The 20,993-nt window shown below is 35.1% G+C and overlaps 1 protein-coding gene across 1 annotated transcript in view; it reads left to right on the plus strand.

Moving 5' to 3' along the window:
- LOC105548506 (thrombospondin type-1 domain-containing protein 7A-like) overlaps nt 1-20,993 on the plus strand; it is a gene marked incomplete at its 3' end in the record, with an annotated part of 313,220 nt that overhangs the window by 197,753 nt on the left and 94,474 nt on the right. The window contains exon 2 of the mRNA XM_011992552.1: nt 12,755-13,586. Coding sequence (XP_011847942.1) covers nt 12,755-13,586 — 832 coding nt within the window. The remainder of the gene's footprint in view (nt 1-12,754; nt 13,587-20,993) is intronic.

Below are 20,993 nucleotides of genomic sequence, written 5' to 3' on the forward strand. Positions count from 1 at the left end.
TTCCTGCTGTGATAGAAAAAAAGTCCCCATTCCTCAAGTTTCCAATAACATCCTCCTCATTTATTTTAAGTCTTTACTGGCAGCCACTTTTAGGGCCATCAGGCGGCTGGCTTCAAGCAGCCTCTCAAAATACCTTTGGCTTTTACTAACACACTCATCATTGTCCTTCCAGCTGCTGGCCCCTGCGTACTTTCAATATGCAATTCCCATGTTTTAGATTTTGGGGTATGACAACATACCTATTCTAGGCACTGTAATCGGTATTAGTTATCTATTGCTGCATAAAATATTACCTCAAAATTTAGCAGCTTATAACCAATAAATATTTATTATCCCATAGTTGCTTTGCATCAGAAATTCAGTAACAGCTTAGCCAGGTGGTTCTGACTCAGAGTCTATCATGAGTTTATGGCCAAAATATTGGTCAGACCTGCAGTCCTCTTAAGACTTAACTGGTCCAAAGGATCTGCTTCCAAGAGGATCATGGGTCACTCACATGGTTGCTGGCAGGAGGTCTCAGTTCCTTTTCAAAACACGCTTGAGTATTTCCATGACATAATAGATGGCTTCCCCCAGAGTGAATGAACCAAGAGAGGGCAAGTCAGAAGCCACATATCCTTCATAATCTAGACTTGTAAGTTATACACAAATATTTTTGCAATATCTCAGTGGTTACACAGGTCATCTCTATGCAATATCAGAGAGCACTGTGAAAAGGCATGAACAGCAGAAAGCAGGGACCATTGAGATCATCTTGGAGACTGGCTACATACCACAGCCTCTCTGCATCCTGACAGCATCATACATGGCACTTGGAAATATTGCCACAGTCTATTTATTGGTTGAAGCAAGGTGCTCAGTCACTGAGATCATAGTGGCCCAGAAGATTTGATGTCAGGAGATATATTTCAGATAGATAAAATGGCTATGAGAAATCTCTGGCTACCCCTACTAGAAAAGTGGCAGCACAGATGCTTAGGATTTGGGAGTAAGGCCATGGTTTTTGCAAAAGAGAATTACTCACATCTAGGGGAAGAAAAGAAAAGCATGATACACACACACACACACACACACACACACACATACACGCCACAAAATAGATCCTGACAAACCACTGGGTCCTAGTAGATATTGCATGTTGGACACCAACTAACTTTTTGGCTGGAGTTGTCTATTCTAAGCTAGATATTATGAAGCCCACCAAATAAAATGTTGGGTAAGACATAGCTAAAATCCAGTGTACAACAGAAACAGAGCATTGGGGATCAGGCCCACACAGAACAAGAACAACAAAAAAGTAAATTACGTAAACACATTGCCCAGACTCCCATGGCACCTACTTCTTTTACATAGAGGACCTTCCTTCAACTCATGGCTCATAATGGATTTCTTAATACCAGCTAAGAAAATAAAAACTTCAGGCTTGATAGGCTTAGCATGATATTTCGGCGCTACTTGTAAATGGGCAGCTGCAACACAGCAGCCCCACTTGTTATGGCTCTAAAGGATAACAGTGGAGGGGAATCCTCCCACAGTACAGAGCTGTGAGCTTATATTTAGCTTTTCATTCTTTACTAAGGGACAAGTAGCCTAAAATACAGACTTACATGGACTTCTAAGCAATGGCGAATGGCTTATCTAGTTGATTAGAAACATAGAAGTCTAGATAAATTGCATATGAGTGTTCAATGAAAGTGGATCCAAAGGGCAGATCTTTGTGGACTGTGTTAATGCCCATCCGGGAGCATCTGCATTAGAGGCAGAACTGAGTATGTAAGTAGACAAGAAATTTTGACCTGTGGATATCAGCCAACCTCTTGCTTCAGATTGGCCATTGTATCAGGGATGGGTGCTATATATGAACCCAGTAGTTAGTATAGGCTTCTTCTCACCAAGGCTGATCAAACTACTACAATTGCTAAGGACCAACCTGTAAGAAGCAGCCAGCCAATTGATTATATCACACACTTCCTAACACAAATAGAACAGCAATTCATTCTTAGCAAAATTGACACTTACCCTAGGTATGCATTTGTCTTCTATGGCTACAGTGACTTCACCAACACCATAATCAGAAGACTTGCAGATGCCCAGTTTCTTGGTCTTATATTCTATGTATGAATAATATTGCTTCATTCAAAAGAATATATCTTATAGTAAATGGACATGACAAGCAGCAATGACAATGAAATCCACTGGACTTTCTATATACCTCATTACCCAAAAGCAGCTCTTCTAATTTGAGTAGTAGTATTGACTATTAAAGGCTTAAGTTGAAAATCAGATTGCATGATTGGAGAAATGTCTTCCAGGATGAGCCAAGCCCATAAACAAAATATGGTGTTGTGCCATAAGAGCCAAGACATATGGGTTAAAACTCTCAGGCAAAGTAGGATTGACCCTCTCTCCATTGTTCCCCTGAGTCACTTCAGGAATTTGCGCTGTCCATACCTAAAATCTTAAACTCACTGAATTGGAGGATGTAGTTCTAGAGGGAAAAAACTATACTTGCAGACATTGAACTGGCCATAATATTGAGGGAAAGAGTCTGTGATTCATTTAATGGTACAATGGTAGAATAAGAGGATCTGAGTGGTGCAAGGGCGAAACTATATCAGGAACCACCTCTGTGCTACTTCAAGCAATTTTATGCAGTGAGGAACAGGAGTCAAAGAAGAAATGTTTAATTATTCTTTTCTCTGGACTGACAGTTCTGAGATGCATTTCATGAATCTCCTCAGAAGGTCCCACAAAGTCATAACCAGGCAACTATAGCAGTGGACAGTTTTATTACATATGCTTATACTGGCTTTTCCTTGGTCTCTCCTTCTCTTCTTCTTTTTTGTCTTAACCCTGCTTCATGGAATCACTTCTAAAATAAACTACTTGCATATAAACCTTTGTCTCAAGTTCTACTTTTGGGATAATCCAGGACAAGATAGCATGCTTTCAAATTTATTAAGATGTCACTTACTATTTTTATCAAAGTTCCCTGAGATAGAGTTGTGATAAGACTCCTTTACCTCCAATACCTTGTTTATTTGACTCCCTTAGCATCAAGTTGGACTGTTGAATATGTATTCTCCAAAGGTAGCCCACTTTTGGACAATTGTAATGGAAGATCGGTAGCTTGATATGGGTAAAAAGTTTTGTGCATTTCACATTTTTGAGTGAAATGTTATGCAGTTCTTAGTGCTATTCTTTGACACCAATTTTAAGACAACCTATTTTAAACACTCACAAACATATGCATTTACTAGATTTGATAGTTGCTACCTTCAATCCATTCCCTAAAGCAGCCTCTGAAGACTTGTCATGTCTTCAAATCCATTAAGATTATATGTTTGTTATGATCAACAATTTCTATTCTTATTTCATAAATACTCTGCTGCCAATCACACTTATACTGAAATCCTATATAACTCTCAAGTTTGCTTTCTGTTTTTTGGTTGTTGTAATTATTTGGGAAGTGGGGTAAGGAGGAAGTTTGTGTTGTTTTGTGGATTGGCAGTGCAACTGTTCAAATAGATCATTTTAAAATTTTAATAGGTATTAAGGCTATTAGTATCACGTTTTGTTATTTTGAAATCAAGATTCTAACAATATCAAATTTTTCTGAGTTTATGAGCTTGAAAGGAAAACATTGACTTAGCAATCTGTTAACTTGAAGAAGAATTTTCTCTAAGAAATTGTTTTTGTATCCCCTTATTTGCATGAGACTTTATTCAAAAATTGGGAACATTTCATTATGGCACCGTAAGCTCTCTAACTGAATTGCTCAAATACAGTTTATATAACTACTTTTTGGGGGTGTTTAACTGCATCCAAGGAAACCACAGAACTATTTGAGTGGTTGATGGTTTTATATTTTCTTCAGATTTACAGAGATTGAACTACTGGACAGAATAACAAAATGAATCTTGTTTATTTTTTATATCTACTGCTTGATGCAAAGATCAAATGAGATCATATATGTGAAAACACATAGTACTATACAAATATGAAATAAAACATAGCAATAAAATATAATAATGTAATCTAAGGATGTGGTATTTAATACACCTTTTATTGACATATTTTGAGACTGTTTGAAAGGTACCTTTAAATCATAGGTATGTGTGTTCCAGGTAAAATTGCCTAACTATAAAGAAAATAAAATAGTCAGAAGTTTGCCTTATAACAAACTTGAAATAAACTTCTGATGCATTTAACATACTTAAATAAAATAAATCTGTAAAGAAGATTAAACTTTTAATGTATGTGTATTTATTAACCTCTGTATTATTAATCTCTGTATTTAAAAATATAATTCAGCCTTTAAAATCTTTCATTAAAAATCAATGAAAGAAATATACTATTGTGTTAGTGAAAGTCTGCATATGAAAAGCAGAAAATATTATACACAAAATAACACAAAACACCAATGGGAAATACATCTTAATGATCAGAGAAAATGTTAGTATCTCAAAGAGATTGGGAAAAGAAATCCATGAGAATGCTGGAAAATATAGAAACCAATGAAACAAATAATTTACAGGGAGGAAATTATTTTAAAATTCATATGTAATGAAGATTTAACTAAAACAACAGTGGATTTGGGCATATTCATCAAATTAACAAAAGAAAATATTATAATAACCAATGCTGATCAAGGTGTAGTGATAGAATGTAGATTTGTACATGTTTCTTTGAAAAATCAATTGGGCAACATGTATTTTAAAACCTTAAAATTGTCAAATGCTTTGACTCAGGCTTTCACTTTAATGGAGCCTAACCTAAGGAAGTTGTCACTGATACATGAAGACTTTAAAATGCTGTCACATGAAAATGTGAATCTTTTTGTGTAAAAGAAAGGGACTTCACAACTTTCTCACAAACATTCCTCATAATATTGGTACTTAGCTTACAGGTCAGGTAGGGTTATGAGATGATGGGAGCTAATGACAGGGTTCATATAGTATTTTTAAAATCAGGAAACCAGAACACAAAGAGGTTAAGTAATTTTAAAGGAATATTTAGTATAACAGATCCTAAAAAGAGATTATTGTGTTTAGCATTGTAAAATCAGCTATACTAGTCTCTGATTCCTCATTCATTTTCTCATCAGATTTAAACAGCCTGTTCTAATTTTGTACATGTAATTTGACATTCTTATATAATTTCTTATTAAAGTTTAATTACTTATTGAAGATGAAAGCTCAGCTTGACATCCACAGTGATCTCTCCTTATCCACCAAACTGATTTGTCATTTGAGAGTTATGTTTTAAATTAAAATTAAGTTAAAACTCAAGTTAAAGAAGTTACAAGCTCTCCTCTTATTTTTCCTTTTAAAGAAATTTAAATCTAGTTTAGATAAACACATTCAAAATTTATTTTTGTATTTTCACAAATCTATACAAAGGGATCTACCAGGCAGAGCATATATTTATAATTAAATAAATTCAATTAGTATAATTTTGAATGGGGCAGTATGCTAAGCATTCAGATACCAGTCTATGGGACTATTTTAAGATGGACATTTAAGACCACATGTTTGCTTCTACCTACGGCAATAAAATCCTTTGAAATGACCAAACAAGTACAAAATAAGCAAAAAGATGTTTTGATGCTGAAAACAGGGAAGGATATTATGAATTCTTCACAAGCTTTGATGTCTTTCTGGAAACCATAACACACAAAAGAATGAAGGTAAAGGAATTAAGACTATGATTTTAGTCAAAGGATGAACTTTCCAAGAAAATAAGCACACAGGATTTCTCCAGTAGGAGCTCAGACTTGGAGGACCAGCAATCTGCAAATATTAGAGGTTGAGGGAAATGTGCTCAAAATTGCTGGTGGAAGGCCAAACTGGCACATTTTGGTGGGCACTTTTGTAATACTACACGTGTCAAAAGCTTGAAAGTGTGCAAAAGCCTTTCACCAAATTATCTGACTGATGTACAGCAATGGAGGTTCATCATAGCACTGTTCATAATATTGGAAATAATCAGGAAAGACCTAAACATCCACCGATAGAACATCAGTTCGAAAAATCATGGTAAATTGGTAGAACAAAACACTATGCAAACACAGTATAGATCTAAATGTGAAAATATGAAGAGCAAAGGAGATTAATGGTCTGGAAGTTTCAATCTGTGTGTGCGTGTGTGTGTGTGTGTGTGTGTATGTGGTGTATCTGTTGAAATGGAATATTTTATAGCGTATTGTGAAGTAAAAATGCAAACTATAAAACAATTAATTGATAGCACAATCCTAACTTTAGTTTTATATTTTAATTGGCTTTAGAAGGACAGCAAAGTATGATGACTAGGATTAGTTATCTTTAGTTTGTGGAATTTATAAGGAATTTTTCTTTCCTATTATTTAACAGTAATTTCTAATCTTTTTACAGGGATTCGATTGGGTAAAAACAAATAGAAATTTTGTTTTAGTTTTGTAAATTATAAATTTTAAAGTAAGATGTTCTGTAGCATTCAAGAGACAGAATTCAGTATATTACTAAGCTGTTTATGTACTCCTTGATCTTAGTAAAGTAGGACATGCTGTTCCATAACCAAATCCAGGAGGGGAAAACACACTATCTCATTTGAAGGATGCAAACATGTTTAGTCAAACCAGAAACTGGCACATGTGAGAGTTTTATAGCAAACAAGAACAAAAAGTAGTTTGCATAATTTCTCATGCTCCTTTTATGGTGTTTATCTTTTATAAGGCTCTTTGGAACAGTTGCTGACCACCTGTCAATAATGTGGCCTTTTATAGACTCAACCTTTTATTGTTCTCATGCCCTTGACATATAAAAAGCATTCTTAGAGAAGTCAGTGTTGAATATGGTGGGGAAATAGTAATTTTAAATTTAGACGGCTGTCTTTTGTAGACTGAAATAAAGAGACAGTTTTGAACGACATCAAGAGAATAGGCACATTATAAAATCCTCTTTAGCAGGAATAAAAATAAATTCATTATTTTATCAACATCTTGGTAAAGTTAGTGCAGAATTTTACTTAAAGCACTAGCCTAAGGAAAACTAAGCCAAGTAGCATTCATTTAAAGGTTTTATCACAATTTTGCATAATTTTACATTGATTCCAAGTGAAAATATTTGTATTGTGAGCCCATCAATTACACACAAGTTTTGGGCATATAAAACAGTTGCTTTAATTTCCTTTTAGTGAAATAAGACATCCAGTGTTTCTGGATTTACATAAAATCTGTCAAGCTAAGTGTTCTACACATATTTATTGACCCACATTGTAGAAGTGCTTTGTATGATACTGAGTAAACACCATCCTACAAATCTGTATGCAGGAATACATTTCCATTCACAGGGGGATATTATCCATAGCCTTAAATAGAAAGCTGCTTGTCCTTTATTTTGCTCAATTAGATTCCAAATTCCTTCTAAATAATCATGAACAGAACAATAAAAGAGAGAAGTTTTGAGCCAATGATAATTCTTACTGTTCTTTTCAAAAACCAAACACCACTCCCCCAGATTTTCTACTACCACTACCTCCCACTCTTAGTAATGTAGGATGCAGAGCTGAATTTTAACATTTATGCAGAGACATTTGCCACACACTGTCACATTGTAATTGGCAGAGGATTTCATGTTTTCCTTGATAGAGTTTGCATATTGTTTTCAAATTGTACTTTAAAACATTTGCACCCCCTTAAACATGGTATCTAATTGGGTTAACAATTCCAGTTGTCAAGAGGAGTTTTAGATGCAGTCCCTTTTCTATTCAATGTGGTCCTTTTTCTATTCAATTTGGTCCCTTTCAATGTGTACTTGTGTCAAGACTGCTTGGAGGGAAGAGGTAGACAGCCCTTCATCGTGTGTATTGTGGGGAAGATCTGATCTTACAAGAGGTTGGTTAATTGGACACACATGTGATACTCAAGGTGCAATGAAAAGATAAGTATAGTTAAAGCCTACAAGGGGGATAACGGGTATTTTTATTTTTTAGGTTCAGTCGTGATTATACTTCCACCTCTGTTTTCGCTGGTGCCTTCATGCATTTTATTGTTTTCCTTTAGCCTCAGTAGGTATTTTTATATATCTCCATGAAGTTTTCTCAGGATATGTTATCTGCTGGTTCTCAATGTAAATATACGTGGAATGAAATAAATCCCACAGTGTTATCTGTGAGTAGCTGATTAATAAAAATCTGTGATAATAGTATTGAAATGGGAATTGGAATATATTTATATTTATAACATATGTTTTTCTTAGTTATCTAAGCAAACTTTAGAAATTCTTGTGCCTTATCTATATATAATAATATTGTTGAATTCAATCTCTTTATTCCTGCTGGCATTGACATCAAAAATATAATGCCTTGGATATTAAGATCTATAAATTAACTTCTCTCCTTTCTAAACAAAATTATTGAGGCAATTTATCTAAAAGTAAGCCATGGGAATTAAAAGACATGTTCAAACCATGGAATGTAACAGGTTATTCCATTAAATTAGCAGAAGTGCAAAGCTTTTACAAATATAATTAGCTAATTAAGCATATGTAAAATGTATACACACACGTAGGTGATGTTCCTGGTATTCTATGAGGAACATCAAAGTGAGAGCTATCTTATATAATGAATTCTGAATTTGAAACAACACTTGTCAATATTTCTATATGTCAAATGGTAATTTTTAAAGTAAGTGATCAAAGAATTATTTCATTGACTCACCAGCCTCTGTAGTGGGATCAACATTGTGAAAAATCAATGAAGAACTAGGTGATTAGAAATGTTCTTGGTTGAGAAAATTTAGTTTCTCAAAACTAAAGATGAAAATATACTTCTCAACCCCTTTTGGGAGTGCATTTTTATTTTTGTAAAGTGGGAAATGAACATTTGATTCACAATGTTATAAATAAGATGCCAATATTATTAAACTTTTATATGGACTGTTTCTTTTATTTCTTAAGGCATTTATACATCTTGAGTAGAAACAAAATATTATATTTTTCTATGTAGCTGAAAATCATTGCAGAAATATGTGCTTTTAACTAGCTCTGAACACAAGAGAATATTCTAGTAAGAAATCCTGTTGTTGACACCCGTGATCATCTGAAATCTGCCTCCAAGACAATACTAATTTCAGAAAAACATTGTGCATATTTAGTTATCCAAAATATATGTAATATTACTACAACAGGTAACATGGAAAAATTAGACATTCTCAAGATTACACTGTGGTTCTGGTTGTAATTAAATATAGATCTGTATTTTTAAGTTATGTCACTAGTATCTTCTTGTGTTTTCAATAATTAGATAAAAATAAAAAATCTCAAGATAATTCATAATATATTGGAATGGCTTAAAGGAAAAACACATTTTGTCTTTATCCACAATTAGTTGTCCAAATGGCATCTGTTGAATCACAAATTGATTAGAATTATTTTATTGATTTGGCTTCTGATTTTATTCATTCATTCAATAAATATTATTGAACTTGTTCTGTGTGTACTGTCTGCAGCTGTTGCAGATGACAGACAAGGGCCTGTCCTCATGGGACTATAGAGTGAGTCTAATGTGATAAACAGATATTAAATGTTTGATAAAAATTACTGATTCTACTAACCGAAAGTGTGACTAGCATTTAAACATTATGTGAGAAACATACATGGTGCTCTGGAACGTGTGTGAAAAGGGAGCTCTCCATAATTTGATGTCAGTAAATGATAATCATTTTCAAAGCAACCATCACTTTAAGCCAAGATTTTTTGCTAAAATTTGGTTTGTAAGAGTTTAATATCTTCACCAGTCCTTATCCTGTTTAAGGTAATTTTCAGACTTAAGAGTTGACTAGTGTAGCATAGTTCTGTTTCATAGTTGTTTTAGGGAAAAAAAGTTATTTTCAGTATGTATGTTTTCCTTAGCAATAACATATAGACTTGAAGTCAATTCACATTTTGTATACTCAGATTTCTGTAATAAAACATTAATTGACATTAATTAGTAAATCACATCTATTTTATTTTATTTTATTTTATTTATTTATTTTTGAGATGGAGTCTCTCTCTGTTGCCCAGGCTGGAGTGCAGTGACGCAATCTCGACTCACTGCAACCTCCGCCTCCCAGGTCCACGCCATTCTCCTGCTTCCGCCTCCCAAGTAGCTGGGGACTACAGGCGCCCACCACCACGCCTGGCTAATATTTTGTATTTTTAGTAGAGATGAGGTTTCACCATGTTAGCCAGGATGGTCTTGATCTCCTGACCTTGTGATCCACCTGCCTCAGCCTCCCAAAGTGCTGGGATTACAGGCGTGAGCCACTGCGCCCGGCCCAATCACATCTATTAGTAATAGTGCTGCTTACCTAAAAATGTACAGTTACGTTTTTTAAGTGACACCCTTATAAGTTTGCTATAAAAAATCATTTGTTTACACTTTGAAGATAAAGGACTAGTAGCCTCAATCTGATTAGTCAGTCTAATTTCATAATTAATTTTAAAAATTGGAAAAAAATAATACATCAGGAAGTTCAACTAAATTACATCTGGGATTTAGAGTCTGAGTTAGTATAAGACACTTATATTTTCAAATTCAGACTTAATGGCATATAGCTTACTCCTAATTTGAGAGTCTAATATAACTATGTCTTTATATGTTGTGTTCAGATGTTAAATAAGGACCACTGTTTTGTTCAAGCACAGTGGGGATGGGGAATAAATGCCAAGGGTGTGTGGAATTAATTAGAAAATTTCATACATATTACTAGGTTCTAATTTTGAGAAGTATCCTAGATTCTGTGGTTCCCAAAGTGAGTATTTAGAAAATCTTTAAGAAAATATCACCAGATTTGTGAACCTGTATTTTTTCTTTGGCAAATTAAAAATAAGATTAAAATATTATTAGGTGAATTGCATTTGGACAAATGCAACAAACCCACTGGCTTTCTAAGTCCATAAAGTTTCATTATTAATACTTCAAGGAGACTGTTTCCCAGTCTCCTTGAGTATTTTATATCCCTTATAAGAATGTTACATCCCTAATAAGCATTTATATCCCTTATAATTTCTTACATGCAAACTTCATAAAGGAATGATAAGGGTATGCCAACTATCCAATATTTACTTTCATGCAATAATGATTAGTTAGCACAATATTTACAGCAAGTCTCTATTCTAGTTACAACTCCATAATGCCATTTGTAAGAAAATTTTTGACAAACTTTAAACATCTTTCTCATTAGGCAAAATTAAATGTTTAGATTAAATATGATTAGCACATTCTTTATATTTCTTTATTTGTATACTAACAATTGGTATGTACAGAAGAAACTAACTGAGGCTAAAGATTTAAAGAGAAATCGTACAACTAAAAGTTAGAACTGGAACCTAAATTCCAGATTCGTTTTGTTATTCATTAAATATTTGAACTCAGCAAATCACTTTCCCTTCTTGTTTCCTGTTTTTCTCATCCATAGAGTGAATCCATTGACCTACTTTAGCAGGTTTCACATTTCCACAGTAGAAACCTCTTGCAGACATAATCTTATGCCTAATCCCCATGTGAATAAAACTAATAATACAAATAGAGTTTTTCTTATAAAAGCATCAATCAGGGAGGATGGCAGCAGTGTAAGAGTATGAGGGGCACTAGAACCCACCCCACATGTTGGCCCTCACCTTCCCACACAACAGATGGAAAATGGCTTTAAGGCACATCAAACAATTTCTCAAATTCTTGGAATACTTTTTGAAAATCATGTAATTATATGATCTTTAAGTTTCTTTATAATTTATATGATCTTTAAGTTTCTTTATAATTCCAAAATTTCACAATTCTCAATTTCATAAATTGGGATCTGTCTGTTAAAGCACTGAAAATCATATCATCTACCTTAGAAAAAAATAATATATGCAAATATAAGGTTTAAATCTATTCTAAGAAGGATTTCACAGAAAAAAAAAACCCCACATTTCATATTAAAGCCACTGATTTAAGTATCACATAAAACAGCTCTGTAATACCAAATATTTCATGTTTAAGAAATGAATAAATAAATAAGACCCCAAATAACCTCTCAATGATTAGAAAATTGCAAAAATCTTTTAGTTAAATTTAAATCCCCTTACCCAGCTCTATACTTCACTTGGGAAATGGAGGGGGGGGAAGTTCGTAAATTTAAAGGCAGAATGTGTGTAAATGAAGATTTTTGCTTCCTAGCTTTGGTAGCCAGAGAGTGAACACTTTAAGCTCTATTGACACACATAATATACAACTATTAGACCCTTGCAGTCATAGTCTATGAAAATAAAAAATGATGAAGAAGAGAGCAAGTTCCACAAAATACTTAATTGTCCAGGAAGAGAAATGCCTGCAGGAGAAGTTCTTCACACGGGGCCATTTTCTCTGCCAGTTACTGAAATGGATTTGATGATTGTGAGGCAGGAGTAATGAGTTTTCACTGAGACTAATTTCTGATGTCCTTTATCAGCAAGGATTTCCAACTACATAAAACAAAGGAAATGAACAAAACCAAACTTTTAGTAATCCCTAAAGGACCCAAAGTGAAATTGTCCCAGAAGTTACCTTATATAGACTCTGTGACACAGTTCCCCTTTTGCAAAACTACTTAGTGTGGATCATTACTTTCCAACAATCCAATCCAGAGACCTACTTTATAACACCTCAGGGAAGTTAACGTACTAGGTCTTGAAAAGTCTTTCTGGAATGTGCAATAACTTGTAGTTTTCTTCTAGTAGCACTGCTAATTTTTGTGTTGCAATTTTTGTAGGTCCATGGGGCCGATGCATGGGAGATGAATGTGGTCCAGGAGGCATCCAAACGAGGGCTGTGTGGTGTGCTCATGTGGAGGGATGGACTACACTGCATACTAACTGTAAGCAGGCCGAGAGACCCAATAACCAGCAGAATTGTTTCAAAGTTTGCGACTGGCACAAAGAGTTGTACGACTGGAGACTGGGACCTTGGAATCAGTGTCAGCCTGTGATTTCAAAAAGCCTAGAGAAACCTCTTGAATGCATTAAGGGGGAAGAAGGTATTCAGGTGAGGGAGATAGTGTGCATCCAGAAAGACAAAGATATTCCTGCGGAGGATACCATCTGTGAGTACTTTGAGCCCAAGCCTCTCCTGGAGCAGGCTTGCCTCATTCCTTGCCAGCAAGATTGCATTGTGTCTGAGTTTTCTGCCTGGTCCGAATGCTCCAAGACCTGCGGCAGCGGGCTTCAGCACCGGACGCGTCATGTGGTGGCGCCCCCGCAGTTCGGAGGCTCTGGCTGTCCAAACCTGACGGAGTTCCAGGTGTGCCAATCCAGCCCATGCGAGGCCGAGGAGCTCATGTATAGCCTGCATGTGGGGCCCTGGAGCACCTGCTCAATGCCCCACTCCCGACAAGTGAGACAAGCAAGGAGACGCGGGAAGAATAAAGAACGGGAAAAGGACCGCAGCAAAGGAGTAAAGGATCCAGAAGCCCGCGAACTTATTAAGAAAAAGAGAAACAGAAACAGACAGAACAGACAAGAGAACAAATATTGGGACATCCAGATTGGATATCAGACCAGAGAGGTTATGTGTATTAACAAGACGGGGAAAGCTGCTGATTTAAGGTAACATTTTAATTACTGTTAACTACACGGGCCTGTCTGTCAACATCTAGATGTGTATAAGAAAGACGGGGAAAGCTGCTGATTTAAGGTAACATTTTAATTACTGTTAACTACACGGGCCTGTCTGTCAAGATCATGAGTACCTAAGACAGCCCCTATTGTGTAATAACTTCTGGATTACATAGGGGCACAACCTAGGATAAGCTACCCCCAAATTTAAGGCTTCTGAGCTTGTGTGAGTTTCTCAGTGTTGTTTATATTGTGCCCACGTTTAGGCCCTGTATTACTTGAGTTATTTTGATTTTCCTTTCAAAGTCTGAAGCATGAGCGATTCTTCATGAAAAGATGCTGCTTCTTCTCTATGTGTAGACACTGTCATTTCCCTATAATAGAAAACAAAATTGCTTAGAGGCTGAAGTATTGGGATTTTAAATTCAGATACTTATTTTACTGAGTTAATAGAAAAAGGCATACTTGTAATCTCTCCAAGTTTAGAGCATTTTCAGAATTACCCTATAAACAAAATCTGCTCTAAACAACAACCCAGGGAGCTATACCTAAGAATAATTTTCTTGCACATTGTGTATAATGGAATAACTCCCTCCAGAGAAGGAAACAGCAACCAGCCGAAAATAAGGTAAGTAGAGGGTATTGAATCATGAGTAGCCTCATTCAGGAAACATGTAACTAATTAGCTTCATTTTCTAGACAGAAATTATTTGACAAATTATCTTTGGGTACATAATGACTATATTATGAAAAAACTGTCTCATGTATGATTTAGTTGTTGTGGAAATAATTTTCATTGAGGATTATCTGAAAGACATGATGTTCTCTGGGTATTTTAAATTTTGCTCTTGGATAAACCAGACCATCTGGGAGTGGCTTATCTGGATATTTGCATAATTGCTTTTTCAGAAATATTTATGCAGTTATGATTTGGATTGAACTGAAAAAACAATAGTAACATCAGTAAGACTCGTATATCAGATTTACTGTAGAAATGGCATTGAAAGCTTCATCAACTCTATTACACAGTCTATTCTCTTGATTAAAAACATATAAGATAAATTTCCCTGAAGTTTCGACCTCTGTGCTTCTGGTGAACAGCTGGATTGTTTTTCTATGGCCCCTGGAAATCATGTAACAGACCACATTTGCATGTTAACTTCTTCTCTTAAGAACCTAAATAGGACTGTATGGCATGCATGTTGTTTATTAACATATCTTTAGCTTTATTTAGCTTTATTTTTTTCTCACCCAATTATTATTTTTTTCAATCTATTCTTATCTACTGATTTTGCTATGTATAGATTTTGAAATCTGGTTTAAAGTGCTTTTGGAAAAAGATATAGTTTAATTAGATAAACAAAAATCGATCGGTCTAAGACAATAACTTTCTCTCCTCATAGAGTTCTGGTTACTGTTTTTTGGAATTTTTGCTACTCTCTCCCCTCTTTGTATTGATAGAATTACATTTTATTTCTCCATTCTAGTTCTGCTCCTGTGGCCTTGAATGAAGGCTGTTTGTTCTGCCTTCATTCTCCACGTTTCCTACAACTCCTTAAGTGTCTGTGTGTGTGTGTGTGTGTGTGTGTGTGTACCTCTGATTCTGTGTCATGTATATTTTCAACTCAATTCCTATTTTGTTCTTTTCTGACTATCCTTATTCTGGTGATTTCCTTTTCTCTTTTCCTGAAGTATATTACAGTTATATTAGTTACTTGGCTTACATCAAATAATTGAATGAGTCTCCAAGGCAAGTTGAGTTGTTTCCTGCTGTCACTCAGGTAGCATGCTGTAGACATTTAATTTAACGTTGACTACTCAATTAAAAGTGTAATTAGGATAGTAGCTACCATTGCATAGAGCCTAATATTCTCATCCAGTTGTTTGAATTAAACAAACATACTTAAAAATGCAGAGCTTATTTGTCAGGAACTTGTATCCCATTAGAAATGCCACATATAACTTCCAATAAGTTGATAGTTGCATATGTGTTCTGACTTATTACAGTATAGGTTAAACTTTATGTTAAATAAGTTAGTTGTGAATATTTCCATTATATATGAATTATCATGTATAATCAAGAAAGTCCTAGTCAAGACGAGACAAAAATCAGGTATTTTGACCTATGTTTTGCTCAGATATTATACCATGATATCGGTAAAGCCAGTAAACTGAAGAGTGAATCAATGACATCACTAAAGCACAGGGCCACAAATCAAGAACTTAGTGATCAAATATAAAATGTTTTAGCTTCTATCAAATCCAGAAGCAATCTTATCATGGAGAACAAAAATAATTTAATATGGCTAAAAATTATGTTATAGTAACTGCCTAAGTTTAACTAAATAAAACCAAGAATCTGGGGAAGCAGATCATAGACAAAAATAATTTTAGAATTACTGCTAAAATGTTTAAGTTAACAATGATAGATTTGCCCTGCTTTCCACTTTCCAGTAGACCAAAATCAATAAGAATGAAAAACACAAATGAAACTCTATTCTTTTATGACAACAGGAAACAGTCACAGTCCCAAACCACAATTGATACAGAAATTTGGCTAATGTGGTGAAATTAGACATGATTTAGGGAGGACACTTAGAAAGGCATTATGTGTTACCAGCTTTCATGAATACTCAAAATCTCTTAAGAGTAGTCAGAGCTTTCTGAGGGGACAAGCCAATGACACTTCCTTAATATGACATGGTCTGTGTCAGTGAAAAGGGCTGCTGAACCATATTTGAGTTCTGCTTAAAATCAGAATAGCATAATAGGCAGGGAACTCACTATGCCATTATTGCCAACAAAAGACTATCAGTTTGACAGACTGAGGGATTAAAGTTTTGACAACTAGTGGAAGAGAATTCTAAATCACTGCACATACACTAGGACACAGGGAGCCTCCCTGTAAACCAGTGACTTCCAGCCAGGCTGGGTGAAATCTTACAGGACCAAGAGTTGGTATGAAAGTATACCAAGTGTTTCTCCAGGAAACCAAAGGTGTTAAATGAAATAATGGTTTTCTGAATCCAAAACAGAAAGAATTTCAGTATTCAAAAAAGAGATAAGAAAACAGAATGAGTTTACAAGTGATCTGTTAGAGCTCAAAACAGAAATGGAGGAGAATTGTAAAATAAGAACAGAAATGCAATTCACATTAAAAGCAATAAAAAATGAAAAAATATTTGGTGGTAGAAAGAGTCAGTGACATAGAGAACAGTTTGAGAACATCAAATAAACTAATTTTTAAAAGAGATAATGGATGTGCAAACGAAGGACATTACTATATGAAATACTGATGTTCCTGAAGATAGAAACAGAAAAATTAAAACAGAAAACACAACAAAATACAAGGATAAGGCTTTCCTGAAATTAAAAGAAGACCTTGATTCACACATTGAAATTGTACAAGACTAATATTCTGCAAGAAGAAGTTGAAATAATGACCTAATGGGAACTAATATAGATCAACTTTTATGGAGACAAATAGGCAAAGAGACATCAGACTGAAAGCTGGGAAGGTGCTCAATTGTGAAACATTAGAAGCATTCTCTCTAAAGTAAAAACTAAGACAGGACGGTACATTATCTCCACTCTTAGTTAGCATTGATCTGTAAGTATCAGTCAATGTACCTGAAAAGAGAAGGAAATGAAAATTGGAAAGCAAGTGGCAAAAATAAGACCTTTTCCCTCAGATGTTCTGATAATTCTGGAATACTCCACCTAATCAATTGAAAATATATTATAAACAATAAAAAATCAATAAGGTTGATGTACACAAAGATAATATCCAAAAATCAATATATTCCCTAGATGCTTAAAAAATTAAGTATTATAATGGGGAAAAAGATTGAAATATCTCATTTGCAAAAGGAAAACTTAAAATAAATCTGTAAATAAGCTTAACTATAAAAGTTCTGCACTTAACACTAGACTTGGAAAAATAGAAAAGGATATAGTTGTGCTTGTCTAGAATATTTAGTAAATATACCAACTGTCTATACATTGTTACTGTGAAATTTACAAGGGGAAAATAGACGTACAAGACAGGCTAGGAAAATACTGAAAAATAAAGAGAGAGGAAAGGCTAACTTCACAAGATAATTAAGTGCATTCTACTCTATGGTAATAACGATAACAAGTAATATAATAAATTATATTTATACAAACAGATTAGGCACAGCCACTCTTATCATTTACAGAAAATTTTATATCAATGTAAGGAACTGATTACCAATTAAGTTCCCGGATCCCAGCCAAGGGCAAACCCTCCAAGCAGGCCTTTCTAAGGATAGAAGTCTCAGCCTGCTGTACTAACTCTTATGAGTGTTAAATAAAATTTACAGGAGGCCATTGGTCAGGATTAAGCCTCCTTCTCCTGCACCAGGCCCAACAGACCAAACAAAAATGGTGTTGATTATGCAAAAGTTCTAGTCACCAAGCTGAAAATAAGTTATTTATCTGCCTTCTGAGAAATAAGGAGAGAGAGAGAGAGATAATAGCCCAATCCCCAAACAGGCCAATCCTAGCAGACATGATAAGGACTTTTGTTTTATTTTGTTTTTGTTTTTGTTTTTTTTCTGCTGTAACCTTTACAGAAAAGTAACTTTGAAATGACCAATCCACATTTTGTTTTCTGTTTTGCTTTCCTCAGCCCTTTACTATCTATAAAATCAACCTCCTCTGCTCAGCTCATGGGAATATTTATTCCAACTTGTGGAATGAAGTGTTGCCAATTCTAAAATTGCAGATAAAACCTATTAATATATTTAAATTTGTTATAATTTTTTTTTCTTTTGACATAGAGAGAATCATGCAGTTAATACCATATAAGGCATGTGATTTGGAATTAAACATGAGGAAGTAATGGCAATTTTACTGTAGTCCCCTGCCTTGAAATCAACCAGTAACCCCAATTAAGGAAATAATCTATAGTTAAAAAAAAAAAAAAAAAAGGAAAATGAAAACCTGAAAAAAGAAAGTGTCCATATGATAAATCTGTGCCTCAAAGACAGAGGAAGCTAGAACCTGAAGCATGAAAGAGACTCCTCTAAAGAACCCAGTGGCACAATCCACGAAGGCATATCCAAGTCTCCTTTTATTGGATTAGCCCAATCTGGTGGGGGGAAGGGCAAGACACAAGGAATCTGGGGAAGGTCCCTTCAGAGGCAGTTCCCCACCCTAGAATCACAGAAGTGTAGCTGTTGGAGAAATTAAGCAGAAGTGTTATTTTCTGGTCTTCTGGCTGAGGTAAGCTGTCAAAGGTGGAATGGAGGAGGAGCAGGGAGAGGAGGCAGCCATCTCCAGACTGCAACAAGCATAGCCTGCGATTGCCATTGCATCCTCACCTCTGGAATGCTTTACCTGACCCAGCTCACCTTCTCCTCAAATGAAGAACCAAATCTGCATATTGAAGAGCAAGGAACAAGGGTAGAATCTGCTCTAAGTAATACCAGAAACGTTTAATGGATGTAGTGCCTACTTTTGAAAATATCTTTCATTTGAACCTATCTTGTTTTGTCGAATTGTCTGACAGGGGCAATTAATGGTAACTATAACTCCAGGAGAAGCATTTCCGAAAAGTGCGGGAAATTCAGCGCAGTGAATTCCTGAGGGAATAAGATAGATTTAGGATTTAAAACAGATTTCTGTTAGCTAAGCCAAGAAAAGTGGAACTATCCAGCTTCTAGATAATTCCATAAAGCAGATACTTCAGGCACAAATACATAGGATAAACATAACTGGGTAAAACATGAAGGGGTGAATAATCTAATAACCCAGAAATACTAGCACCTTGTAGTATTTTTGTCTCATTTCTGTTACCAAATTCAGTTTTCATTTTAAGTCTCTGTATGAATTCAGCCTTAGCATTTCAGATAGTAATGAGTAATATTGCTTAAAGTAGATTTCTGATTTTTGTTTTCTAAGCCCAGACTTTCTGGCATCCCCTCTCATCTTCAAATTTAAAACTGTTGAGCAGAAAATTGTATTTTTTCTCAACATAGCTTATCTCTTTATGCCTGGTTCTTATTTTACCTTAGAATACTAGTTGTTAATTATTCCAATCTTCTGTTTTAGGATTGCTTTCCAGAATGGTGATATCAAACTTGAATATAAAGCACTTGCTTTATAGCAGTTGCGAAGCTGGCTGAATCAACAAGAATGGAATTTAAGTAATGGATAATTAGGATAAAAAAACAATAAATAAGAATAGTAAACCTATGCACTCATGGCTACAGAGTATTGAACAAGTCATTTACACTTTCTGGGACTCAGCTTTCTCTTCTGTAAACCATACATGTTCTGGGATAGGCAGTGTTGAGGGAGAGAGGGAGGGAGCCTAAAAATAAATATATAAATATAAAAATAAATAATAAATATTATTAAAAATAAATAAATTTGTGATTCTAATGAACCCCGAACAAAAACCATACATAAAATTGTGGACATAAAATCCTATATATCTTTCTTGGCAGACAGTTAATTAATTTTCAACATGGCCTACAAATCAGTTCATACTGAAACATCAGGGTGAATTTCTATGGAGTGCCTGTAGAATAAGGCAGCTCTCCACAGTCTTGGGAGTAACTGCAAGGTTATCACTCAGTTGATGAGCTGTATGGTTCCTAAGGGCCCATCCCCGCGCTACGACTTTGTGAATCAGTAAAATTGCAAATCTAATCCTAACTTTATGAAAGAAAAAGGAGAAAATTGCCCACTATTTAAAGTAACACTCCTTTTAAGTTGTTCAGAATCCATTTATAAAATTACTATTTCTAAATAGCAGGCTTTTAGATCTTCAAACTTTCTGTTATATCCAAAGTGTCAAGTTGCCCGCCAGATACTCATCATCACGTCTCGCAAGCCTCCCTCGGCTGCCTGTTGGCCACACCCGACTAAACAGGGTCAGTATGCCCATATTCTTTGGTAGACAGTAGATGGCTAAAAAGAACATTTTAGTTTTCTTAAAATGTCGAGCTGACCAGGCAGTATATTATGTTTGACCTTAGAGGTTCACTATCACCCCTTCCCCATCCTGCTCGTGTGTCCGGATGCTGACCTCTGAGCAGTGTATTCATAGGCTTCTGAGCCTCCTTTCTCATTGGATTCTACCAATGCGAGAAAGCAGCAGTATATCAGATGGTAGGAAGAGAGACTATTTCTGTCTGTTCCTTGCTGAATTCCTCTAGCAAAGGCTCCTGCCCCATCCAGCAGTCCTCTCCCCAGCTCTGGGTCAACCTCGGATTCTAGTAAAATCCTTTCCCTTGATTCCTTTATTGCCATAGGGTGCTAATCTTCCTACAGTTAATAGCTGCAAGATGCTGTACCATTCCTCGATGCCTACAATTTTGTTAATAATCGTTTTATGAAACTTTTCTGAATTAACTCATGTGAGTTTAC

The sequence above is a fragment of the Mandrillus leucophaeus genome, unplaced genomic scaffold (genome assembly GCF_000951045.1).
Source record: "Mandrillus leucophaeus isolate KB7577 unplaced genomic scaffold, Mleu.le_1.0 Scaffold1106, whole genome shotgun sequence".
Lineage (NCBI taxonomy): Eukaryota > Metazoa > Chordata > Mammalia > Primates > Cercopithecidae > Mandrillus > Mandrillus leucophaeus.